The sequence below is a fragment of the Gymnodraco acuticeps genome, unplaced genomic scaffold, assembly GCF_902827175.1.
Source record: "Gymnodraco acuticeps unplaced genomic scaffold, fGymAcu1.1, whole genome shotgun sequence".
NCBI classification, from domain to species: Eukaryota; Metazoa; Chordata; class Actinopteri; order Perciformes; family Bathydraconidae; genus Gymnodraco; species Gymnodraco acuticeps.
In genome coordinates this window covers 659,236-685,872 of record NW_022992357.1, presented here as the reverse complement: position 1 = coordinate 685,872, position 26,637 = coordinate 659,236, and the positions used below count along the sequence as shown (strand labels likewise).

At 41.4% G+C, this 26,637-nt stretch overlaps 1 protein-coding gene across 3 annotated transcripts; it reads right to left on the bottom strand.

Annotated features, from left to right (window-relative positions):
- Positions 1 to 1,022: 1,022 nt before the first annotated feature.
- golga4 (golgin A4) lies at positions 1,023 to 25,080 on the bottom strand. Of its 3 annotated transcripts, none has more exons than XM_034209651.1 (25): positions 24,864 to 25,080; positions 23,569 to 23,646; positions 21,848 to 21,949; positions 19,353 to 19,421; positions 18,921 to 19,247; positions 18,291 to 18,338; positions 18,113 to 18,169; positions 17,913 to 18,011; positions 17,259 to 17,385; positions 16,956 to 17,134; positions 15,692 to 15,775; positions 15,199 to 15,346; positions 14,936 to 15,114; positions 14,568 to 14,666; positions 14,335 to 14,490; positions 10,047 to 13,831; positions 9,825 to 9,946; positions 8,997 to 9,127; positions 8,271 to 8,357; positions 6,209 to 6,229; positions 5,961 to 6,029; positions 5,527 to 5,602; positions 3,019 to 3,104; positions 1,843 to 1,929; positions 1,023 to 1,732 (listed from the first exon to the last, which is right to left on the bottom strand). In XM_034209651.1, the coding sequence occupies exons 1-25, from the start codon at positions 24,939 to 24,941 to the stop codon at positions 1,709 to 1,711; spliced, it is 6,318 nt and encodes a 2,105-aa protein (XP_034065542.1). In that variant the 5' UTR covers positions 24,942 to 25,080; the 3' UTR covers positions 1,023 to 1,708. The 3 variants fall into 3 exon arrangements, with proteins under 3 accessions (XP_034065542.1, XP_034065543.1, XP_034065544.1); XM_034209652.1 differs by having other exon boundaries at positions 17,259 to 17,370; XM_034209653.1 differs by lacking the exon at positions 21,848 to 21,949.
- Between the last annotated feature and the right edge of the window lie 1,557 nt (positions 25,081 to 26,637).

The following is a 26,637-nucleotide window of genomic DNA, read 5'->3' as shown; positions in this document are numbered from 1 at the left end:
CTGTGCTCCACTGACACTGGTAACGCGGTCACGGAGAGACGCGGATGGTTTTGAGGCGCAAAGCATCACATTTCACCAGTGGGTTTTGGGGGCTCCACTCTCTTAATCTGAGAGAGGAGGGCCCTCTGCTGCCATCTAACGTTTTCCATTCACAACGAACAGCGTCACTTCCTCGTTATTAAAAACTAGAGATATTCTACTTCTGTCACGAAAATCACCAGGGATATTGCAATTTCTTTAAAAGTCAATACAATTAAATAATGAAAACATGTTCCAAAGTGAGGAAGGTTTAATAAGAGTTTTGGCAAACATGTTCAAATAAAACCCCACTAAGAAGCACCTTGTGACTTGTTTCTTGGGTCACATGTTATGATATATTGCAGTCCTGGCTCCCTTTAAAACAAAGCATTGTCAACCAATTGTGACCCGTCAACCAAAGAATGATTTTAATTCCTTTGTTTTATTGTAGTAGAAGTCCGGACAAAATCATTTATAAGAAATCAGAATATTATGTAGCAGAAATATACATGTTCCCCTTTTTTTGTTCATAAATCATCTGGAATTTGGGAACTTCCTGATCCTTAGGGATGAAACCACATTGTGCAAAAGCATATACTTAACCTTTCATTGGTATATGTAAGGATAGTCAGTTGCCCATGTCTAAGTTTCAAGTTCTGTCATCTGTCAACATACTTGATAAATAAAGTGTATCGTCATTCATATTAAATAAAGGTTTCCATGGTCTAATACATGTATGCGTGTCCTCTATATGGAACCCTGTATTTCTGCTGTGGAGGAGAGAACTAAAGGTCAAACAAAGGTCACCTTTACTGAAGTGTGTGACCCATTATATACAGCACAGGATCTCTAAAACCCAGATGTGTTGTGATGTCTGCATTCCACACGTGTCTATTTCAAAAGGATGTTGTCTCACTCCATCAAACCGGGTATTGAGATAAGCTATTGGATTTAACACAGAAGATACTGCACGAGAATTAAGATAAAAGGAGTGACAAAAGATGTTCTGTAAATAGGATTTAATTTGTTAGTCTGAAAATGTATAGCAATTCATCATATAGTGCCCTATATATTACAGTCTTAAGTATCATAGAACAATTTACAGTTTGTGATTTTGTGTCTTTATGTCAGTGTAGTGACAAAATATAAAGCATAGAAAAGCTGTGTTAAACAAACAAGGTCCAGATATATCTTAATGTGGAGCGAGTGCACAGTTAAAGGGTCGATGACACTTTTACAGAGGAAGTTGATCAGACAACAGCACAACACAGAAACCTATAAATCAACTGACCTGTCAGCATCAAATACAAGATAATGATATCATTTATTGCACAAGCCAATCTGTATAAACACATTCTAAAATAAAAAGGAATCAATTTTACTTCATCTAAAAACATATAAATTAACAGACTTAATATCATAGTAAAATTAGAATAGTGAAAGATTTGTGTTTCGGGCATATTCTCTTATTCCCTCGTAACTTTTAGATATATTCACACGTACTGCAACAGACACACACACCACACTTATGCCCCAGTGTGCTCAAACACATAAAATACATACATACAATGACAAGAAATGCAGAGAGAAGTGCTCCATCAAGTCCATGTCAGTCCGTCCATTCAGCAGCAGCAGCAGCAGCAGCAGCAGCAGCAGCAGCAGATTTGAATCCATTAATACCCTTATTTATTCAGACGTTTAATCCTAACCAAGGCTGTGGAGAGACAGATAAGTTATCAATTAACTGTGCAATCATCAAAAGGAATTGTATGTCATATGTTTTTAGGGGACTTTAGTCTTATGAAAGCAGGCAAATGTGCTCACCATCGCTTTAGTGTCTTCTTTTTCCAAAACCTTTTGCGCTTGGTCTGGAGGAAACTTGAGCATGGAGGTAATCACTTTGGCCATCGTCTGTGGATAAGAAGCAAATATAAAATAACTTAACTGCCTTTTTTTTTTTTTTAAAGTGTCCCATGATGTGTTGTTCGTGCAATTTTCAATATCCCTTTTTACAAACACCACACACTTACCCCCCGCGTTTGACAACAAGATCCAAAGAAATCAAGCTTGTTCTTTGAATCCCAACAAAAATCAACTCCAGGCCCATCTGCCAGGGTGCATGCATTACCCCATAAACACAAGGGATAATCAGAAACAGGGCTGTTGGAGGAAACCGCTCAACCAACGCTAAACAAGGCCAGCATGTCTCTAAATGGCAAATCGGCGTCATGCATGATGTGTGTGCTAGCAGGCAGCCTGGGGGACATCCTCCACACTGCGGAGGCCAGCCATGTTGCCATAAAGACTGAATGTTTGCTGAGGAGCAGGGAAAACCCCGCTGACTTTAGGGCCATGTCAACTGCACTGTTAATTAGGATTATATTGTTAATTTGACACAAAAAGACTGGACACAACATGACTTTTATACGGCTTCCTAAATGGTCTCAGGTGTTAGTTTTTTTGGATAGAGGTCATTGGGTTTAACGCTTACAGTCTTGTTTTTAATGTTATAAGTTATTATTTTAATGATTAGGGTCATCTTTGCAATTTAAACCTCAAAGCAAATCACATTTTAAGGTATGAGGTAAAAACTTGCAACGTGAGAACACTTCAATTATGATTTAAATAGTTTGGGATTGATGCAAATAAGAAAAATAGAACAATTACTTGGCAGTAATTAGTATTATTAATAATGCTATGATAACGTGCAATTACGTAACTGCCACTACGTTTTATTTTTTGCACTACTAACTACTAAATACTGCTAATAATTGCATTGATTGTGTGACCATCAATGTTTCTATGCTTCATGTTGTCTGTAGATGTTTCATTGCTCTTTTTGCTGCACTTTTAGGTTACAGTTTTGCTGTTGTGCTGCTGTGTTTATTGTGTTTATTGTATTTTGTTACTCTGGCACAACAATTTCCTTCGGGATAAATAAAGTCTTATCTTATCTTGATGTTTTTTTAATATAATACTGTAAGGAAATAAAAAGCATACCTTTGTTTCCCGTCCCATCATGTATTCAAACAACACCTTCCTCAGGTACTCCATCTCAGTAGGCTCGCCGCTGTTGTATACAGGTTCTGTGAAGAAAAGAAAAAAAGCCATTAAATGATCTGAAACCTGACCAGGCACTAGAATGCACTTAAATAATTAACTGTCATATTCAAATGATATTTCACTTCCCTATCTTAAAGCCTCTCAGGTCATATTACTTTCAGGTGACAATGTGTTAAGGCAACATTTTGTCACTCTGTAAAAATAAATAATATATCTTAAGAGAATTTCTGCTCGAGTAAAGTGGATCTCTTGTTTTTTAAGACTAGCATACAATCATATACTCAATGTCAAACACTCACAGCTGAGTTTTGACACAAAGAAAACCCCCGACAACTCAAAGCATTATGTTTGTGTAAGCAACAAGATACAAATATTATTATGCAAAGGTAGGTTCTTTTAAAAGCACTGGAAAAAATGGCGAGACTCAGCATGATATTACCAGCTGTGTAAAAGCATGAACTCCCACGCCCAAAGCTATAAGGTTAATATCCCTTTAAAACACTCTGAATGGGAAACTGTTACAGTATGGTTAGGGCTGGTAACACTTAGTTAGCCTCTACCAAAGAACACCCACCCACTCTTTCTGTAATCTGGAAGATCATTCAGACAATATACATTTCTCTGTGTCCGCCAAGAGAGACAGTTTGATTAGAGGACAGGAAAAAGGTGATAGAGAAGAGAGCACATAACTCTTTGATCTCTTGGGTGAGCTAATGGGTCACCAATAAATCCCTTAGCCTCCTTCCTCCTGACCCCATGTTGACCCAGCGGATCCTACTGTCTTATCCCACATCAAAACAAACATAAACAGCCCTCTGATCAGCCCTCTCTGTAATTTAAGGCTTAACAGATTCATAATGACTGTAATCCAAAGGTAATTCAGGACAGAATAGGTATTAGGTTGGATATAAACGTGTATTAGAAGTAAGGCAAGTTTATTTATATAGCACCTTTCAACACAAGGCAATTCAAAGTGCTTTACAAAAAACGAAAGACATTAAGAAAATGGTATTTAAAATCAGTCATTAAAAATAAAAGATAATAAAATAAACATTAAAATAAAAAAATATATGGATAAAAGTTACAGTGCAGTCTAAGATGTAAATAGTTCAATTAAACATTAAAAGAAAAAGTACATGGATAAAAGTTACAGTGCAGTCTAAGATATGAATAGTTCAATTAAAAGCAGCGACAAAAAGAAAAGTCTTCAGCCTGGATTTAAAAGTAGTCAGAGTTGCAGCGGACCTGCAGGTTTCTGGGAGTTTGTTCCAGATATTTGGAGCATAATAACTGAACGCTGCTTTACCATGTTTAGTTCTGACTCTGGGGACAGAAAGCTGACCAGTCCCTGAAGACCTGAGAGATCTGGATGGTTCATAATTTAGCAGGAGGTCAGAAATGTATTTTGGGCCTAAACCATTCAGTGCTTTATAAACCAGCAGCAGTATTTTGAAATCTATTCTTTGACACACAGGAGAGTAGAGGTTTTTAGAAGTCTGTGTGGGGCAGGGACCTGTGTGGGAAACCCTAACACCAAAACGTGGAAAACCCATTAAATCCAAAGAAGGCTTCTTCCCCGGCCCCCCGTCTGACAGCAGATTCTCTTTATGACACAGCAGGGAAGCTCTGAGACGAGGGTCGGATTCACTCTCTCTCTCACACCACCTTCGGTTTATGATTTACTTGGGAATATAGCATTGACTTACAGTCAGCACCCAGAGGCTTACCCCAACCTCGACCACAGCACTTATGTGTCTAGCCCTAACCCTTACTCTAACCTTAACCAAACCCTAATTATAACCGCAGCTCTCGTGTGAACCAGTAAGCCTGAAATCACACTTAGCTGGCTACATGTCCTCAGAAGGATAGACTTTTTAAGATCTGCCTCTCTTGTCACATTTGTAGTTCATGAAGAGGAGGCTGGAAAACTAAATCAACAACTAAGTACAGAACAGTTAGCCAATGGGGACAATAAATATAACTTTCCTATGTCAACACAAAATACGTATCATCATATGTTACAGTGAAGGAAACCATTATTTCATCCCTTGCCGATTTTGTAAGTTTACCCACTTACAAAGACATGAACAGTCAATAACTTTAATGGTATGTTTATTTTAACAGTGAGAGTAAGAAAAAACTGAAATTGACATTATGTAAAAGATAAAAATTGATTTGCATTTAAATGTGGCAAATAAGAATAAGTTATTTCTTTATAAGTGGGCAAACTTTGCAAATCTGCAAGGGATCAAATCATTATTTCCTTCACTGTATATGTTAAAAAACTGTTACAATCTGCAGTGTAAGAGTTATTCTTACACTGCAGGTGCTTGCAGTGTATGAATTCTCCCCATGATACTGCATTGTGTTTAAGCATTTTGCATGGCTTCTAAAAGAACGTTTGCTCCAGCAGCAGAACAAAGTGCTTCATGGTGTTAACATTACCTTTGTATGTGCTCCCCAGATGAGTTACAACAGTGTTTCGGGGGAAACATTTGATCTTGTCCTCGAGCGAGTGGATCTACCGTGGAGAAAACACACGCATGCACAGATGAATAATGAAAGAAAATAGCTGTGACCCCAGTGGGTTAATTCTATGCATTAGCCTAATTGTTGCGTGGGACATAAGCTTAACATTTTGTTGATCATCCCCATGGCGATGTTTGTCAGAATGATGATGTGTGTGAGAAAGACTGCGGGAGGCGTTGCTGTGATTGTTTATAGGGTTAAACCAAATGTAAACAGATGTACTTTGTTATTAAGTTTATGCGGCAGAAGAGCAGTAGCTCCGTTGCTGGAGGCCACAGAATCCTGGGAATACTCTGCATGGGATATGGTGTTCCCTTGTCCCTGCGAAGAGCACCAAGCCGGACACTTACCCTCTCAACGAAGCCCTGCTCCTTCAGCCGAGCCTCGCTCAGCAGAGTCGTCTTCTCGGCTAGCTGAGCCTGGGGTAGAGAAGGAGAAACATTCATGTTGGTGAGAACGGGAAGGTTTAGGGTGAAACTAGTCATTCAATGCAGTATGTGTCCATCAATCCTAAATGTTTACATTACATTACATTACATTGCATTTAAATGTGTTCTTAAAATAGTAAAACCATTGATACTGGAGACAGAAAACATACCTGTAGTTCTTCAGCGCTCATCTGTGCCCAATCAAAGAAGAAAAAATGTGTTACAAAATAATGAAAAGGATATACAGTAAGTGTAGTAACTTTAACAACATTAATATCTATCTCTATGTTCAAGTTCACCTTGAAAGAACAAGAATTCTGCTATTCTATATTTGTTCTACTGTTAAGAGACCAAATACGTTGATCCAATATAAATATTATTCCTCTGTGGTCCGTTATTGTCTCTTTACTTTAAGAACAAACCTATGAGCCACACATGTTCCTACATTACATTAAACACGGGCACTGTACTCTATTTTTGACTCAACCTCAACACACAATACTTGTGGGTGCACGGCATCTGTAATAATAATACACCTGAAAATAGTTTTAAAATAAATAGTAAATGTTGCCCTGTTTGAGTAATGTTTTCTAAAGAGTCACATACAGGTCAAATAAGTCAGAAACCCTGAGAGATGGACAAAAACACATTTGGTCTTCTGGGATTCACATTTTTTTGTAACAATTCATACTTTGCCTTTTGAATGCAGAGTATAATAAAGAACTGCTGGAGCCCAATTAGATCTGCACTGACAGTCTGCACTGGACTTGTACTTCCAGGGTCTATGCAGGAATCCTGAAGTCAGATGTCAAACCTTTTAAGACCTTTTTTAAGACCCTTTCCATACATTTTAAGACCTCATCGCCACTTCGAGTTTTAACCGGTTACATTGGCGACACTTCACCTCACATTGACTATACAGTATTAATTGTCCTTCCTCCTTATCTTCCAACCGTTTGGACGCAGACTTGCATTTCCCCATAACGATGTTGTTTAACAACCGGCGCAAACGGACCTTCGCGCACTTTCAAGCAGTGAGCGTGCGATGTCCTGTTCAGATGACGTCCAATCCAACAGGATGCCATCAATAAACTACACAGAATCACACTACACACCTACGCAATGATTACATTCAGGCACACTTTAGAATACAACCTCTTTGGAGAATTTATATACTTATTGAAAACAAGCTACAAAATGTAATACCTTGGAAAATGCCGTTTAATACTTTTTAATAGCCTTCATTTTCGCTAAATTGATTTATCAACTTTTAATACTTTTTAAGACCCCGCAGACACCCTGACTTCTGCTGTCTCTAGGTAGAGACCCACTGACCCTCTGTCTGAATGAAGAATGGTTTGTGAGGCCCGTAGTGAGGAAAGGCCTCCCTGAGCATGAACTCATACAATCCTCCCATAAAGTTATTACCTCACTAGGGAACCATGCCGCAGAGAGAGCAGCAGCATAACTCTTCCTTTTTGTGTGTATGTGGACACGGTGTAAAGGTAGAAGAATCAGCGCAGGGGTCTCATGGCACCTCAACACCTGGGTAAAGCATCTCAATGGAGTACTTTCTGGCCTCTTCCCAACACACACACACAGCCCGTGAGTATTGCTGTAGTATCAACCTAAGGCCAAGAATCACCCCGTGTGATGATAATTGAGAACAGGGATCGAGGCTGGCTGCTGCCTCACAATCTCTCTCGGTTTTCCGAGGGGAACATTCCTGAGTGATTCAAACGAGCTTCACAGCATCCGGCGCGCTTTGGAGAGCAGCCACACAACCGGAGCGAGGGACTGATCAGAGCAAAGTGATCGAGAAATCATCCCTAAGCTATGAGGCGGAATCCTTCAATTCTAAAGCTAGACGGAGGAAAAGATAGCCGACAACTGGCGAGAAGGTTAACCTGGATGTGAACTTTCAAATAATAAGATATCAGAAAGGGCCTCGTGGTACAGACATACAAATGTGTCTGGATTAGGTTGTCATTCAAAAAGTAGTAATGCATCCAGACAGCCTTTTCCCAGAGGAGAAGGAGAAGAGACTTCACAATGGCTGATGATTTCAACAGCATCGCTATATAGAATTAATCTAAACCTCCAGCCTCATGTTTAATGGCTGCAGGTATGATTTTCTACATCTGTGTAAATGAAAATGCTCCCAATACATCAAGGAGTTGTGACAGCGATGGCAGATGTTCGACCTTGAGGATGTGTTCAGTGTGTTTGTACCTCAGCAGTGTCGGGGCCCTTTGCTTGCAACTCCTCCAGTTCTTTCTGAACCTGCCACACTCGCTCGCCCATCTCATCCTCTCGACTCTGAACGAGGAGAAAGAAAGAAAAACCGCTGAGTCATTTCCTGTCTTTCATCTCTGCATCACAACTCAAGTATGTCGGGGAAATTACTCGCTGACTTCTTTCAGACCTCCCACCTTAATTATGTTGGGAGATAAGTGGTTTTAAGTAGCTACCAAATAAAAGTTCAGAAAGACAGTTACATCTATAAGGAGCTTAAAGACTAAACGAATATTAATGAATTATGATTGTTACATTATGTAAAAGTACAGTATACTAGATGAAGAAGTTGGTTTAAAGCAAAGAATAACATGTGAAAAAACCACCTTCTGTGACTAAGTTGTATATTACAATACACATTTTTTGCATATTATTAATGATTAAATTATATTAAAAAATCTACTGAGAAAGAGACATTTGTAACCTGATGGCTGGTGTGTCCATAAAGGGGTCTTTGAGTTCATCCAGTGCTTTGGGGCAGATCTTACAAAAAAGGACAGGAACCTCTGCTTTAGACTAAGAGCGGAGGAGCCTGCCAACTGCCCGACTGATAGCTTCCAAATGGTGGGTGGGGTTCATTTCCTTTCCATGGTGAACTTACTTTATTAAATGTGGTCTTGTTTGAGTATAAAAACGCTTTTGGGCTTCATCCTTTCAAAGTACCTGTAAAACCTCTTCATATTTCTTTACAGTTCTGTGCAAATCATCCTCCTTCTGGGCGATCACCTTCCTCAGCTGGCTGGCCTCCTCACTGTGGCTGCTGAGGAGCTCCGCCTCCACAGTCTGGGCCTTCTCTGTGTCAAGGGAAGGGAGAGAAGCCAGAGTTAGCACCTCAAAAAAAAAATCGAGTTCATTCCAAACCGCTCGGTCACATCCCACATGGAATGTGACACACTTTAACCGAAGAGGAAACGAGGGAACATGGCACTTCAGCACTGTATCCAAAAGTAACGATCCATTCATTTAGCTCAGCCGGTGTCGAGATGAAAGAGGCCCTATTGTGCTTTTTGGGGCTTTCCCTTTACCGTAGTGTGTTATATAGGTTTGTGTGCATGTACATGGTCTGCAAAGCCTAAAATACCAAAGTTAAAGCCAGAGGGAGTTCCCCCCCCCCCCCAACCCGCTGGCTTTAACGCCTCCATTGGACTCCTTTGTTTACTTCTGCAACGTAATGACATCACTAAGTAACACTTGCGCTTCTATTGGCTAGCTAACCAATCACAGCAGACTGGGCTCTGAGAAAGAGCTTTCTTTGAACATTAAAGCAATACTGAAACCTCAAAACTGGCATAGTAGGGCCCCTTTAAGAAAGTGCATCCTGTTTCCATTTAGTCAGAACTTCTACTGTTGGACATGAAAGTCAATCATGGCTGCCTTCAACAATAATTAGACCGCATATTGAAATGATTCCACTACAATAGAGACGAATGGTGATTCTGCATGTTTAACATCACAGCGTTTGATTTCATGATGTATCTTCTCCCGCCTCACCGATGGCCTCCTTCACTCCTGTAGTAAGCTCCCTCTCTTTCAAAGACATCTGCGTGTTGAACTCCCGCATCAGCTGCTTGATGGCAGAATTTTGCTTCATCTCCACATCTTCCAACTCCAGCCTATCAGAATAGAGAGCAAAGGAAATGTATGAAATTATTATTGAGGTTATTTGTATTTGATGTTTAAGTTGTCATTATCAATTTAACATCGTGTACTCACTTCAACTTGTTCTCATTCTCTTGCAACAGCTCTTTCTTCATGCACTCCAGGTCCTTCTCGTGCTCCTTCCTCAGAATGCGGATGTCTTTCTGCAGGCTGACGAAGTCCTTGTGGAGTTGCTCTTTCTCATTCTTCACCTTTTTCAGATTGTTCTTGAGCGAGTCCAGAGCCTCAGTGTCCTGCGCTGCAGAGCGGTCTTCCGTCTCAGCGTGCATCGCGCTGCTGCTTTGCTGCAAGCTGCTGCACTCCACCTTCACCTCAGGTCCTGATGGGTTTTGGATCTGCTTAATCGTTGCCTGATGTTCATCAAGCTGGGAATCTTTCTGACATATTTCTTCTTTCAGGCGATCGACTTCCGCTAAAAGGTTTCCGCGCTGCTCCTCTGCTTCCTTCAGCTTGGCCTCGACTTCCTGTAGCGCCGTTTCAGTGTCTTTGAGCTCCCCTTGCTGCGCCGCATCCCTCTGGAGTGAGGACAGCTTCTCTTCATACAAAATGTTCAATTCTTCTAAAGACTTTTCTTTCTCCAGCCTCTCATTACTCAGAATCACTTTGAGTTCTTTCTCCTGCTCTTCCTTAAGCTTGACGAGAGCTTCCTCCAGAGTTGTCGTCTTCTCTTCCAACGTCTCCGTGTGTCGTTTGCCGGTCGCTTCGCTGCTCTTGATTTCCTCCAGGCTACTCTGAAGAACCTTTATGACCTGCTCCTTCTCCTCCAGCTGCGAGGTTAGCTGTTTCTTAATCTGACTGATTTTCTGCTCGGCTTTCTTCTTCAGCTCAGAGACCTTCCGAGCGCTCTCCGCGGTCAGCTTCTCCTCAGCAGCCTTCACACTCACCTCTTTGCTCTTGATAATCTCCTCCTTCACCTTTTCAAATTCCTCCCTTTGAGCGTCGAGCGTGAGTTTGCACTTTTGGTTGTCCTCCTGGAGGGAGCGGAGTTTCTCCGCCGTCTCCTGCTCCAGATTCCCATTCTGAGTGCACTGCATCTGGCTGTGCTGCAGCTGCTCCACCAGCTCTCTCTTCTCTTTCTCGCTGAGGCTGTGTTGCTGTCGGAGGTCGGCTGTGAGTTGTTCGCACTCTCTCGTCTTTAAGGCCAACTGCTGCTGAAGCTCGCCCAGCTGACTGATGCAGCTCTCCAGCTCCGAGGAGAGCCCGCTGAGCGTCTGCTCCTTCTCACTCAGCACCTGGTCCATCTCAGACTTGCTGATGGACTGACTGTCGATGCTTGCCGTCAGCCTTTGCAGGGCTTGGTTCTTTTCGGCGATTTCGTGCTCCAGCTCATCGAGCCTGGTCTGCAGAGATGTGATAGTGATGTCATTCTGGGTGAACTTCGTCTCATGCTCAGACAAGCTGTTCCTGAGTGCATCCGCCTGCTCTGAGGCAGACTTTCTCTCCTGCTCTAATCTCTCAATGGTCTCCTGCCTTTGTGCGGCGGCCTGTTGCCTCTCCTCTTCATACTGCTGGTTCAGCTGAGTTATGGCTTCCTCCTTCTCTTTTATGCTACTCGCCAGCTGCTTTTTCAAGTCACTGGTGATGCTTTCCAGGTTACTGATATGCGACTCGTTGGCTTTCATGCTTTCTGATATGAGTCGGTTCGCTTCACTCAGCTCCTGGATTCTCAGAGCTTTCTCGCTGATGGACTGCGAGTGATCCTCTTTCTCGTGCGTTAAGGCGTTGACGTGCTCCGTGTGAGCGTTTACCTGAGCGGTCATCTGTTCTAATGAAATGCATAGGTTCTTATTGTCCTCCGCATGCTGCCGGAGAGTCTCCTCTAAAGTGCAAATTCTATCTACTTTAGTGAGGATGACGTTTTTGAGATTGGCTACGTTTTTCTGACTACACAGCAGTCTGTCCTTCAGCTCGTTCAACCGGCACTCCACTCTGTGACCCAGTTCATTGGATCCACTCTCCACTTTAGACTGAATGTCCTTACAGTGATGCTCCATTTGGTTTCTGATCACACTTAACTGCTGCTGGAACTCTGCTTCCTTGGCTTGTAGTTGAGTGGCAGTCTCCTCAAATTGACTCTGCATGTCTTGGCTTTCCTTACTCCTGGAGCCTTCCAGTGCTTTACGCTGCTTCTCTGCTTCCTTCAGCTTCCCCGACAAGGCCTTTAACTTCTCTTTGCTCTCCTCCTTCATGGCGCTGAGCTTGTCCTGAAGGGAGTTTCTCTCGTTCAGAGCCTGGCTGAGGTTCCTCTCCACTGTCTCCGTTTGCTCTCTGAGTAACGCCTCACCCTGAGACAAGCCCTCAAGCTTAACCGCTGCTTCGTTGAGCTCTTCTTGAAGCTTCTGCACGGTGGTTTGTCGAATTGCCAGCTCCTCCTTCAGATCTTGTATTTGACGTGACGCTTGCTCGCTCTCTTCTTTGCCTCGGCTGAGTCGCTGAGATATTTCCTCCAGTTCCTGAGCCTTCTCCTGCAGTATTTGAGAGTGCTTCTCAGTTAACTCTTCCTCCTGCTGTCCCAACTTGTCCTGCAGGCGACGCTCCAGCTCTCCAACGCCGTGCTTGTGGGTCTCATGGAGCTTCTCCACTTCTTCCTTGTGGTTGGCCTGCAGCTCCGACATGGCACTGCTGAGGCCTTGGGAACTTTTCTGGGACATCGCAACAATCTTCTCCTGCACTTGTTGCTCTGTCTGCTTAAGCTCCTTGTCCTTCTTTGCAAGCTCCGTCTTCATGGTCTCTTCATGCTGCTGAATCTTTTTCTTGTAGCTTTCATGCATCTCTTTGGCCTTGTTTTTGAACTTTTCCATTTTTGTTTCCTGGGATTTCAGCTTAGCTTCCATCTCAGTGATAGTGTTTTGCATCTTCTTCTGGAGGGCAGCTTTCTCATCATCCAGCTGCTTCCGGAGGCGAGCTTGCTCCTCCTGCTTAGCGCTCAGTTCTGCACTAAATGATTTCTCCTGCTCCGAGAGCTCTTTTTTGGTCTGTTGGAACTGCTGCTCTAGTTCTTGAAGAGAGTTCTCTTTCTGTTGACTATCATTCTTTGCTACTTCCAACTGATGCTCCAAGTCTGTCAAATCCTTCTTACACTGATCAAGGTCCTCTGACATCTTACGGAGCTGTGCGTCAGAGTCCTTTAGGCTCAAACTCTCCACCTGGGCTTGTGATAAACATTGCTTCAGCTCCTCCAATTCCTTAACTTTGGCATTTAAGTTTTGTACAGTGGATTGAGATTCTTCCCGTAGTGTTTTTTCTCTCAGGATGAGGTCTGTCATTTCCTTTTCCTTCTCTGTCAGAACGATCCTCGACGCGTTGAGTTCCTGCTTCAGAGTTTTCTCAATTCCTCCAAGAGACTTCTCGTGCTCCTTCTTGATTTTTGCAAGCTCTGAATTGTGCTTTTTCACATGATTTTCAAACTTCTTCTCATGTTCCCGTTGAGCGGAACCGTTAGCATCTTCGGCTGCCACCAACGTCTCCTCCAGAAGCTGTCTACTCTTCAGAGCCTCAGAGAGTTCAGCGGTCACTGCCTCCAGCTCGGCCTGCTTTGAATCCAGCTTCTCCAAAGTCTTCTGGTTCATGTCTTCAACGTGTGCTTGGAACTGCAGCTCTTTCTCTTTCAGAAGGGACTCCAATGCAACTCTGTGCTTTTCTTTGAGTTCCTCAAGAGCAGCGTTACTCTGCTGGGTGTCCTTGTGTTTTTCCAGCTGCTTCTGGTGCTTCTCCTTTAATGCAGAGATTTGCCCTTTGTGTTTGTCCTTCAGCTTCTCTATCTGACTGGAAAGTTCTTGAGACAGACTAGAGCCGTCTTCTGAGATCTTCTCCAGAGAGCTCTCCAGCTCCAACACTCTCTGAAATCACATACAAGTAGGCTGTTGGATCATTCTCGCGGCAGTTACAGTCGTCAAAAACTGTTTTCACTTATTAAGATATTAGAAGAATCACAGTGGGAATGAACTGAATACATTTAAACACTATAATAGCACTTCTTATGTGAAATAACTTGAAAAATTATAAAAATGAATACTATGAGTTGTGGGTTATGCGAGTTATAAGTAAAAACATTCATTATTATTCATTACCTGGTACATTTGAGTTTTTCAAGTACGATTAATATTGAATGTTTGAGTGTGTGCGTGTGTGCGTGTGTGTGTGTGTGTGTGTGTGTGTGTGTGTGTGTTCCTGTTGTGCCAAATAACTAAAAACATGACGCAGATAATATTAATGCCATTTCACTGAATTCATTAACATGGCCACGAACAAAGATTTGAGCCTCAACGAATCCCTAACTAAATGGTCCAATATTATCCAATGAACAACTTGTTTTCTAATTGACTGATAAAAAACTACTCACGGTTCGTGCAGCTTCCAGCTCCGACTGAATCTCTCTAACCTTGTTGTCAGCTTCATTCCTCAGAGCCGTCTTCTGCAGCTCCACATCCTCCAGAGCCAGAGAGGTCTGCTGCTCCCGCTCGCTGCCCAGCTGATCAAACTCCTCTTTGCACTGCTCCTAAAAACACATGTTTTTAAATTGCATTTACTTGATTATGTTGTGAAATTAAATGACTTAAAACCTTTGGGACATACCACGGCTTTGTTGACTCTGGCACTCATCTCTTCTTCTTTAGCAGCCAAAGCTTCCCTGTGGAGTTGTTCCAAATTGGCCACCGTTTCCTCCGATGATTTCTAAAGATATTGATGATCATAAAGCATTTCTGTGTTTTTAAAGACATTTCACAACAAAACAAACATTGTAAATATGAACAGAAAACTGTTTCCGCTATCCCATTTTCCATTCTCATGTAAACACTTGAAATGGTGAGGCAATGTTACTACTTAGCTTCTATAAAATAACGTGTCATATTCAGGCATACACAACCAAAATAACCAACTCAGAGTAATGCCAGTAATATTAATATACTAGATAGAGTATACAGCAGAGGTCACTTCCTGACCTTCATGATGGTGACGACTTCCTGTTTGACTCGGGTTAGTTCCTGCTGCAGACTCTTCCTCTCCTCCTCTCCGGCCCTCTCCACCTCCTTCACCTGCTCCTCCAGCTGAACCTGCAGCTGTTTACGGGCCTCCTCCGCCTTCTGAGCTACACCCAGCGCCCGCTCCAGTTCTTCAAAAGCTTTGAGAAAATACAAATAAAAAACATCATAAACATAGCCACAGAAAACCTTTACATGTACACTTACAGGAGTGGATTCCTTACCTGATTTCTCTGCCTTCTCCTTCTGCTCCTGTAGTTCTTCTTTCTGGGCAGTAGCCTGATGGACCCTGGAGCGGAGCTGTGCGACCTCTTCTTCTTTCATTTCCAGGGTCTCGTGCATCTGCCGCTTTGTCTCAGCGATAACCATCCCCTAAAGTCAGCGACCCATGAAAGAAAAACCTTTTAAATGTATGGTTTGAGCAAATGAGTTGACACTGACATTTATTTGATTAGTACTATCTCTGTATTTTACACCCCAACTCATTCTCAAGTATCAGGAATGGTTTTTGACTTTAAGTGGTTTCAGCATTCCTCACACAGATCTCATGAGCTGCTGCCCATCCTGCAGAGCTGAGGTCAAAGGTTAAGAGAAACAAGATGGGACTTCAAGGTGTCCGACTTCTTGCTCCGTGGCAGAGTGAAAAAACATGTCATGTCCGAATCTTCAGGCCCGTCAATCAAGAGGTGACTAAAGCTTAAAAAACCTCTCACTCACCTTGTCCTGCTCCAGCTGCTCAACATGGTTCTTGGCATCCCGCAGTTGAGTGATCAACTTAGTCTTCTCTGTTTTGTGCAGTTCCTAAAAACATAAAACAGTTCACAAAATTACAAATCTAATCTTTTAAAAAGGACCTTTTCAGATTTATTTGAGTCATATCCTGTTTGTCCTTTGGTCGGATAACTTCAAAATGACATGTTTGCTGCACCACCCATGATGCCTCACCAAAAGCAAAACAACCAGCGTGTACACAAGCCCAGCTAAACCAACAAGTCGACCTAAATGACAGCCCAGGCCTGTAGTAGCTGTCTGTGGCACCGCTGTGTAACCATGAGTTACTAAACAGGAAATGCTGGGATGTCTTTATTTGATCCATGTGTGCCACAGGAACAATTGAACAATCTTCAAAATGTATCATTTTACTATAAAAATACAAAACCATGCTAATACAGCATGCAATACTCTGTCAACAAGACTGTATATATTAAATTAAAAAATCCTCTGAGCTGAAAATCTGGAATCGTAGACAGATGGTTTGTTTTATATTTGTGAGGCAGGGGATGAGCCCAGCAGTTCCCGGATGCCTTCATGCTGCTTAAGAGGGCTAAACGCCTGTTAACCTCTGCTTTTCCTGACACAGGAAAAGGCCCACGTATTCCCAAACAGCCGGAAAATTCAACACAAAAGCTATGGCAAAAATGAAAGCAAGTCAATGAACATATCGCAGACAAGCTGTCTATTATCATTTTGTCTTTGTAGCGACAAACATTTGTTATCAGCCGCTGCAACACATCAGTGCAGCCATGGAAAAGCAAAACAAGCCAAGCATACCGACTGAAAGCTAAATGTTTTGAAATCAATGAAAACAACGGTTCAGTCGTGTCATGCTGACATGAACCCTCGCCCTGGAGCTGTGCTGGAAAATTCAGATGTTCGGACTCTGAGAACCGCAGATATCAACTGCGTCACTGAGATAATTGAGTCGCAATATCAGTGGACCGTAAAGACTCTATTAATTAATTTCTCGAAGCACACAGTACAGTCATGTGCAGCCCAGCCTCGTTTTAATCAAATTGCTTCATAATTACAGTTTACTACCAAAACAATTTTTTGTGAGTGGCTGTCCTAAGAAAATTGCTTTTTACTTTGAAAATAAAAGTTAGAATGAGAATATTATCTAAAATGTATAGTTCAATGTCCAGATATGAAAGTACGACGACAGTGACACTAGTATTGCTGCTGTTGAGCACAGGTTATGCACCTTGATCTTCTCCAGCTCCTGCAGCCTCTCCTGCAGCGTCTCGTTCTCGGTGCCCAGCGCGACGCTGCGCTCCTTGTGTGTTCGCATCACTTCTTTGCACTTCTGCAGCAGGTTCTCCTGCCGGGTCACTCTCTTCTGCAGAGCCTCCATGAGTTTGGTTGGATCACTGTTGCCCTCTCCTGTTCAGACAATAAAATGCACCGGTTAAAGAATAACAGCTAAATAGAAATGACAGAACCAGTAAGTTCATGTTTTGCTTTGCTCTCAACCAATTTACAAATATACATTAAAACATGTGCTTACCCTCAGTGACCTCAGGCCCTTCTCGTTGCTCCTTCAGAGGACTTTGTGTGGAAGAGGTTGAGTCTGCATCTTCAGATTGAGGGACGTCACCCCCAGGTGGCACAGATCGTTTCTTCAACAGAGAAACCTGTTACAAACCGAGCAAAAACTACAGTTACAGAAATAATACTTGGGTTGAAGCCCAACATTTTGTATTATTTCAGGCATTCTTCATTTATTTGTTTGTGTTCTGCACAAGAAACATTGATCCAGTCTCAAAGGTTTAATGTAATATATAATAACAAGAAGTACTGCTAAGATGAATAATTCCAAAATGTTTAATTGATCACTGCAGTAACGTTGACAGTGGCAATTTAATGTTGTATATTTGAGTTGGTCTAATGGATCAGTCAAAATAGGTTTTATTAAAGTAACATTTGGAAATGCATATGTATTGTATAGGTTAAGAATAAATATCTGCCCAACTTTGAGTGATACACATGTATTGACTTAACCCTGATATTTTGAAAACGAAATAATAATATAATACAAACATAATTAACACAGAAATGTCTGTATATCGTAGAATATAGTTAGAGGGAATCATTTTAGCCACAATGATTAATACTGAAAGCTGCAGTCTTGAGAAAAACATATCTGTGCATGTTCACACACCTGTGTTTGGAGAACAGTGATCATCTGGTCTTTCTCCTCCAGCGCAGTGTCAAACTCTTCCTGTAGGTGTTTCTTGGCCTGCTGGTCCATTTGAAGCTCCTAGAGATCATTCAATATGTTCACTCGTGCGTAAATATTTGATCACAAAGAGACACATACTGACCTCGAGAGACAACAACATTCATGACATATGGCCGTACCTCCCGCAGCTCTCCTATCCTGCGGAGAGATTTATCTTGACACTGACTGAGGATGACCTGAGGGGGAGGAGAACAGAAAAGAACATATGATGAGTTCAGGATGCTACATGCGTCCTCTGAGAAAACCTTTTTCGAAAAATATAAAAAATAAGCCAACATGGTAGTTGAAAGAAATTACCTGAGTTTTCTCTTTTTCTCGTTGCACCGTTCGGTATGCAATAACCAGCTGTGTGGTTAAGAAGTGGTAGAAAGTAAAAAAAGAGAGAAAGAGAGGGAAATCGTGATGAGGATACATCAAATATATATTTACTTATGCACTTCAACAGGCTTACAAACTTCTCATTTGGATTTTAAAGGTCACCTATTATGCAAAATGCACTTTTTAATGTCTTTTATTCATAAATATGTGTCCCCGGTGTTTAAGGAGACTCACAAAGTGTCCAAAAATACAACCCTCTCTCTTTTCCACCTTACCCACATTTCTAAAAACGGGGGTACAATGGACTTGATCCAGATCTGATGCGTCACGACGACATTACTAAAATGTGAGCTGGCTTTACGTTGAACTCCTGGTAACGTTCCGCCCACAGAGCCCAAAGGGGCGTGGCAAGCAGCAGCTCGGTTACATTTAAAGCTGCGGACCCAGAATCAGGGCTGAAATAGAGGAGTATGAGGCATGGCTACAATCTGTTTGGTATTTTGAGCAAAACACTTCAGAGACACGTTTTGTATAGATATGGCCCTATGATATATATATATAATTGAAATAGGTGAGCTTTAAAGGAGCTGGTCTCTGTGTGCCTCTCACCTCGGAGTACTTCCCTCTGTACTTCCCGAGGCTCATCTCCACTCGGTGCAGTCGGTGGAACAACTGCTCTTTGGAAAGGGGCTCTGCACTTCCTGGTGGCTCCTCAGCCTCACTCTCAATGTCCGAGGGCGGGTCATACGAAGGGGCGCCCGGGGAGTCGTTTTCTCCCAAAGGTGTCAGGGACTCGCGCGACGAGCTTCGGACCAGACTCTCTTTGGAAGGAGAGCGGAACAGGTTTTCTGCCCGGCTGGCACCACCACGAATCAACGACTCCATCGAGGGGACTCTTAACTGCAGCTTCTGGGCAAATGACGGCGTCTCCTCTCTCTGTTGGAAAGATCAAGAAGTTACATACAAAGCTCATTTTAAACAAAGAGTAACATTATCGAGATCACATAGGAGGTAGAATGATATATTGGGTAATAAACGTACTTGAGGAGAAGCGCTTCCATCCCCGTTGATGCTACCTCTGGGAGATCTCGCTGGTCCTTTAGGGATGCTCTGCAGTGATAAAGATATTATGAGCAAAAGATAAACTGTGCCAGTGCACTTGACCTGGGCCAGTTAGTCATCCAAACCCAGCTTGGCTCTCCCTGATTACTCTGGAGGGAGCAATATTAGTATTGCTGTGAGCAATGCAGGGGCAATGGGTACCCTCATGCAACTTGGAAAAAACAGAGGGGTTAAATACATAAAAGAAGGCATCTCTACGGAACATTAAACAAAAAGGGTTAAAACTGGACTACAGAGCAGCCATGAGGTCAGAACAAACAAACAGTTAAAAGACAAGAAGGAGAGCTGGTATTTGAATTAAGATGCTTTGCAGCCGTGTGCAGCTGTATTACAGGAGAGTCAATATGTAGCAGCTCGGTAGGTTTAGTTGTCTTGTTAGAAGCAGCGAGTAAGAAAGTGTTCTCCTACTCCTTCCTCTGGATTACTGTGAAACACATTTCCGTCCTGTTTCTTGTGGAAAAGTTTGTAATGAGATGTTAGTCACTTCCAGGATCTGTTTTAGATTAATATGCCACAATTGTTGAGGGGGGTTTTGAGGTTTAAAAAGGATTACATTTATTTGTATTGTTCTGCATAATTTTGTTTCTGCGTTAGGGCTGCACAATGTAAGGTTTAGTTCATCGTTGTTGCTTTGCACACATCACAGAAGACTGCTATAATGAGTACATCTCAGTTGCTGAATGAGGGTGTCAGGAGAAAAACTGCGCTTTAAAATATTCATATAAATTAGATTGTTTATTATATTCTCACAGGTTCGCGTGAATGAACAGAAGTAAAGGATAGCAAACAATACTTACTGACTGTTTCACCATGCGTGTCTACTCTGCACTAACACAGAGTTTAGTGCCTCTACTGTGTTTCAGTACTGCACGTCCAAACAGACAACAAATGTGGTTCTGAATCCAAAATCCTGTCATTCACAATAGTAATTGCGACTGCGAGAGCCAAACAAACATCATTCCAAGAGACTCCTTGACTTCTTGAATAGTGGCTCTTCTCAAAGGACAAACACAGCCGGCAAAACTAGTTTTTACCTCGAGAATGAAATGTAAATGTTCTTTGGTGAAAACAGAAAGTGACTACATGAGATAGTTTGATGGGATGACTTTCTTTCTTCAGACACCTTTGAATGAGACGTGTAGATGGAACATGACAAGAATGTTGAGATGGATTTGAGATATTTGTGGTATTAGTACAAGAGATGATAATTACAACTGTAGCTGCTACGCATTATTATAACCTACTGTTATCTGAAGAATAGGTTGTCACAAAAAGGAAAACTTTACAAGAGTTCAATTGACCCACTTTAACAGTATGCCCAAGCTGTCCATTGATTTTATAATAAATATCTAAGGCTCAAATGAAATACTAAATGAACTGGATAATAACAATACAAACAACCTTCTCTAAGTATCTGCTCCACTATCACAAGTTCCTCCTGGTCTGAAAATAAACGTTATGTTTTAAATAAACACTGGAGGAAGTGTAATGCTTTTCATATACTCGCTTATCTGCTCCACTTTATTAACAACTTCAACTAACCTCATTTTAAAGAGCTGTAAACTAGACGTTCATTACAGGAACTGATGAAAACAAATGAAACTCTCTTTACACAAATTAGTTAAATTAGTAGGACACAAATATCTACTTACATCAAACTAAATATGTTCACATTACATATATTATATCATAGACTTAAACATAGATTTAAATAGACATACAATGGGTTAGCAAAATGATTTTGCTGTATGCATTTAATATATTTTTTATAACACAAATGATGCATGTTGTTTTCTTCTAGTCTTCTTACTGCCTCCACAAATAAACACTCACACCATCTAGTTTTTGAGCTCCACCAGCACATCTAGAAAGGTCTTCCGATCTGTTTGTTTATTTGGATAAGCTACCGGCAATTTAACATTTCAGCTGCCTTGAAAGCCTGCCGCAGCTTGTGAAATGAAAACGGCAATCCTCCAAATAAACAGACTTGTAGGGGAGAAGGGAAAAAGACCATCAGGCAACATAACAGGGTGCTGAGGGTCTATAAGGCAAGCAACTAAGGATACCTGAGGACAATCGGGCAATATTCAATTCTATAACAGATAATAGGAACTGAAAGGAAGGGCAATAAACCAACATATGGCGGAAAGCACACAAGCTTCTATACCACAATAGAAACCAAAACGCCCATTAGATGCAGGGTTAGACTAGATATGAGATGCCTTCTTGTTGCTAAATCCAAAGGAAACAGGAGACAGAGAGTAGGGAACAAGCTGTCCCTATTTGGGCCACAGTCCTCTACCGATTCCCCCAAAAAGGCACGGAGACGGGAGGGAGGAGGAGGAGGAGGAGGAAGATGAGGAGGAGGAGGAGGAGGAGGAGGAGGAAGAGGCATGAAGTGAGGACACACTCACCACACTGGCTACCTGGGCCGTATTGGGTCGTTTTGAATGGTCCAGAGCAAAGATAGTATACTCAGATAGAAAAGCGGGCTCTGCTATCATCCCGGCCAGCAGCTGACCCCGTCAGTGCAGTTACGGGACGAAAGGTGGGGGAAAGGAGAGGAACACAGAGAGCAATGAGAAAAAACAACACCATGAGTGTGAAATAGCGTTGAAGGGAGTGTGTAGCCAGACTTCCTAGGCAGGGCTGGCCGAGAGAGACTGGGATGGATAGAGAGAAAGACAGAGAGAGTGGGATGGATAGAGAGAAAGACAGAGAGAGTGGGATGGATAGAGAGAAAGACAGAGAGTGAGAGACGACATGGGAAGAGAGAAAAATAAGTGGGAAAGTGAAACACTCAATCAACATTAATGTAATGAATAACAGTTTGACAGCTCTGTATGAGTTTTGATGTTGGGAAATGATAGGCTAAATCTGCCTCTTATAGTTGAGTAACATACATTTCCAGAGATGTCAAAGTGTTAAAGATGTGCGAGGTGAAAAAAGATGCTGCAATGATTTGAAGCTGCTAAATGTAGGCTTTGTTGGGCCTGAGTTACACCAGCACTGTGCCTCCAAAGGATACGGAATAAAGAGTACGGAAACCTGACTGAAAGGGGCACTGTCACTATTCTAGTTCGGAGTCTGCGGTGTTGAAATGTAGAACATGTGTAATGACTGAGAAATGAAGCCCTTTTTTGTATCTGAAGATTAAACAGCCATGTCTACACTTTAAATGGATTAACCCCATGTTGCGTCATAAGTCTTACAGTCAAGGTCGGTACCTAATTGCCGATCTGTCTCAGGAATCAAAGAAGCATAAACTTGCCCATATCTCCAGGAGAAAAATACTGCAACAAATCGCCGGGGAAAGAAAAACACTGAGGGAGAAAACATCAATTATTCATACTCATGCTGAAATATGGTCTACCCTTCACCATTACAATGCTCTTCCCAATGTCTCTAAATGAGCAACTCTTTTGGCAGTATACTAAAGAAAGAAATAATTATGTTATGCAATACAATGATCTATTTTATATTGTTTGATATTTAATTTGAAATACAACATTATAAGAAATTGCCACATGCCTTTAAAAGAAGAAAACTCAAAATGCCCAGAATTGTATTTACATTTCAACTCCATTGTCCCATGTGACTATACACACAGATAAATGGAGGGAACAGACCATACCTGTGTGTGATGACATCATCGTGCTGAATGCTCTACAACACCAGTTATCACGATGTTAATACAGCTTGTGCGTGTTCATGAAATCATAAGGACCTTGCGGTGACAATCTGTTGCCTGAAGAAAATTGAATAGCTATGATTTAGGAAATGTGCTTAGGGAATAAATCTACGCAATAATATGCACACATTATGACCAGCCTGCGAGAGAGCTTTGAGATTATTGAATTTCGGAGTAGATGATGGGATTGTGAAAATTATAAGCCTACACTATTTGAAAACTGAAAGTCACCGATTTGCGCTCACTTGGCACAGCGATCAAAAAGGGGACTGGTTAGTTATTGGGGGGAGGAAAAGCATAACAAACACATGACTGACAGGAACATTTCTCTGTATTGAAAATAAGACTAAAAGCTGGGGAGAGAACACAACATTTTAGCAGGCTGCAGTTTGAGCTTCAAAATATTAAACATATATAAAGATCAAAGGTTGACCCCATGCTCACCTCTCTGTCACTGGGAGAGGGGGAGCCATCGTGATGGAGCGGCGGGGTTTGACTGCTGCGCCGCTCTCCGCTGCCCGTCTGTCAAAAATATAACAAACAGTATTTGTATTACAAAAGCAATATCTCTCTGCCCAAATGACACACAATCAGAACCTGTCTATCCTTTTTTTATTCTGATATTGTTTTGAGAAACCAAGTCTTTTGACAACTGACATCGAATGTAATGGTAGATTAAAACACTGTTGTTTGCCTACTCTACTCCTATGATTTATTTTCCTATGATACCGCACCCATTTTGCTTCTGGCATTAATTGTCATGAACTACAAACACAGCAACAAGTACCACATTGATGTAGGCTCTGAATAAGGGCCAAATCGCATTGAAGGAAGCCTAAATCATTAAAACAAAGTTATCAATAAAAGGCACTGTGTAATAAGGCGAATGAGGCAATTTGAACACACTTATAAAATAGTGGTCATAAATTCCAGTTACAATAATCATACAGCTACAAATCAGGTTTATCAAACAACACTGATACCTGGGTTTAAGCCTACAATGGACCTTCAAATATGCTAAAACATATATGTATAATAAACAGGAATAGCTAAACGATTAAATCAATATATGCCAATCATTGACAAAGTACAGTGCCAAATGAGGACACTTTCAAACTGATTAGCAGGGTTATGATTAACCAATGAAGTATACAGGAAATAACAATTAATACCGAGCAGAAAACAGCTTAGTAGCAGTGTTTCTAACCATGGCGTCCTTTAACTACTGCGTTTAATTCTAGTTGCTCTAGTCTAGTGGTTGGTGCTGCCCGGGTTTGCATGTGTCAAATACAGCTGACATCCGTTTGCAGCCAATACAAGCAACCTAACACCGACACGCCCATACGTCTCAGTGTCTCTTCATGAATAATGTTTAGAGTACAACAAAGCTCTCAGTTAGCAGGCTGCTGTCGTTTGTGTGTACATGATAACGAGATTAACCAGTTACGAGTGTTCTTGAACGCACCTTACTAGCAGCTATTGATGACAGCTAAGTCAGGCAGCTAAAGAATTTAGCGTGGGGCTAACATTTAGAATAAAGCAAAGGGTTCAACTGAGAATATGAATGAACACAAGTTAACAGCTTATTGAGTTATGTCAATTCGATATTACTCAACATTTGGTTTCGAGGCATAGACCAAATACGTAATATTATATATATTCCTGAATCCTGAGCTAGCACCTCAGCAATGTAAATATGTTAGCCTAGCATGTTAGCTCCCACTAACACAACAACCAACCTGGGCCTGCTGTGGTGACAGCGCATTCCTCTGCGGTGACTGCTCCTCGTTTATCCTCTGCTTGAGCTTTTTAAACATCTTGTCACGCCAAAGTAGCTAACAATGGACTAGCAGTTGACCACTATCCTGCGGCGATGTATATTGTTTCAGTTTAGCCTGACATCCAGACAGTGCCAGACTTCCTAGTTCGCCTCTGATAGCAGGTAATCGCACTCTGCGCATGTGCGGCCAACGTGGAGGAAAACCAAGGAAAACTGAAACGTCAGAGTTAAAGGGCCAGTCAGGCATAAATTAGATACAGCGCCACCTTTGGAGAAGATTAGCACTGACACCAATAGCTACCATAACAGCTGCTTGCATACCGGCATAGTTGAATGTATATAATTGCAGCCAGGCAGCACATTGGTAATTAAGAGATGCCCCTTTTACAAAATGCAAAGCATTTTATAATGGGGCTGGCATTATTACACATCAATATCGTAGAATGATACCTTTATAATGTTTAATGGTCAACATTTTATTAGAATAAAGTTAGCTTTTATGACTAAGGAATCTACACATGTATCCTATATTTGGCTAGTTTTTTTTTAATGCAGTGACCACAGAAATATTCTCATTAGAAAGTTAAAGAATGGTGAAACAGTTGTTTATGAAAAATGTAACAGGATGTAGTATTGTCAACCCATTCATATTTACTAATGCTATTTGTTATATCACTGAAAATACTTCACTTTTGATGAAATGTTAACTCTTCCTTAAGTAAAATGTATATACAGTGTACCACCATCATGCACTCATTATGAACATTACATCTAAACAACTCTAATAAAAAATGTAAGGATCAAGTGCTGCAGAGGCATTGCTTCGACAGAAGATGGCACCATTTCAATATGTTTACTGAGATTTGACTTCTGGCAAGATCAAAGCACAACCACCAAGTGAGCAGAATGTTTCATACTGTATGTGCTTTCAAGTTTTCATGGCTGCTAGGAGTTTTCCTGCTAAATGAAGATGCATTACTTTCTACTTATTCCTCCATACAATCCATAAGTGAATGTGTTTCCAATTTAGCAATTGTTTAACTGTTTATGCTATACATTTTAACCAATAGGAAGATGGTTAATTGTCTTCTATTTAGGGTTAAAGGGTTAGGGTTAGTCCATCACAAACAGATGAATGTGCAATGTTTATGTGATAGCCTGGTGAAGTGTATGCACACTGATGATTTATTTTGGTGCATTTCCAAAAATATAAAATCTGTCAGAAACTCTTTATCTGGGTCATAATGTTTTTGAGTAATGTCAAGAAAAGTGTAACAGACAGAAGTTGAAATCCTCACAGTGTGGGTGATGGTTTAGATGAGTGGTATTTTCCTGCCTTTGGGATCTGGACATTTGCACATATCTGTAAAAAAAAACATTCTGAGTAAGACTTGATGTCTGCTGGAGACAGAATTCAAGGAATATCATTTTCCATTAAAAGGAAGTGTAAAAGGAAGATTTGATGAGCATTTTTTTCACCACTCTGGCTCTAATATAATGCTTGCGACTCAGCAGGGCTTATGATCTATGATGGGTTCCTGGAACAGTGAACGATGGGTGGCTAACGGCAGACTCATGGAGCTCTCCTATGCCATTGAGCAGTTACCCTGAGGCATCAGGCGGAGAATGGGGAATCTGCTGCTGCAAGTTTACTTTAGCTGTTTTGTTTTGAAAGGCAACTTTCATCATACATTTCATAATGCATGACCGGTATGAGTATATGAATATCTAAA

Excerpts from the sequence above, each read along its gene's own strand:
- golga4 (XM_034209651.1), bottom strand. The coding sequence starts at position 24,941 with ATGTTTAAAAAGCTCAAGCAGAGGATAAACGAGGAGCAGTCACCGCAG. Across the intron at positions 18,339-18,920 it reads ACAGAGGGAAGTACTCCGAG|CTGGTTATTGCATACCGAAC; the intron begins GTGAGAGGCACA and ends TTAACCACACAG. Across the intron at positions 18,170-18,290 it reads GAGAAAAAGAGAAAACTCAG|GTCATCCTCAGTCAGTGTCA; the intron begins GTAATTTCTTTC and ends CCTCCCCCTCAG.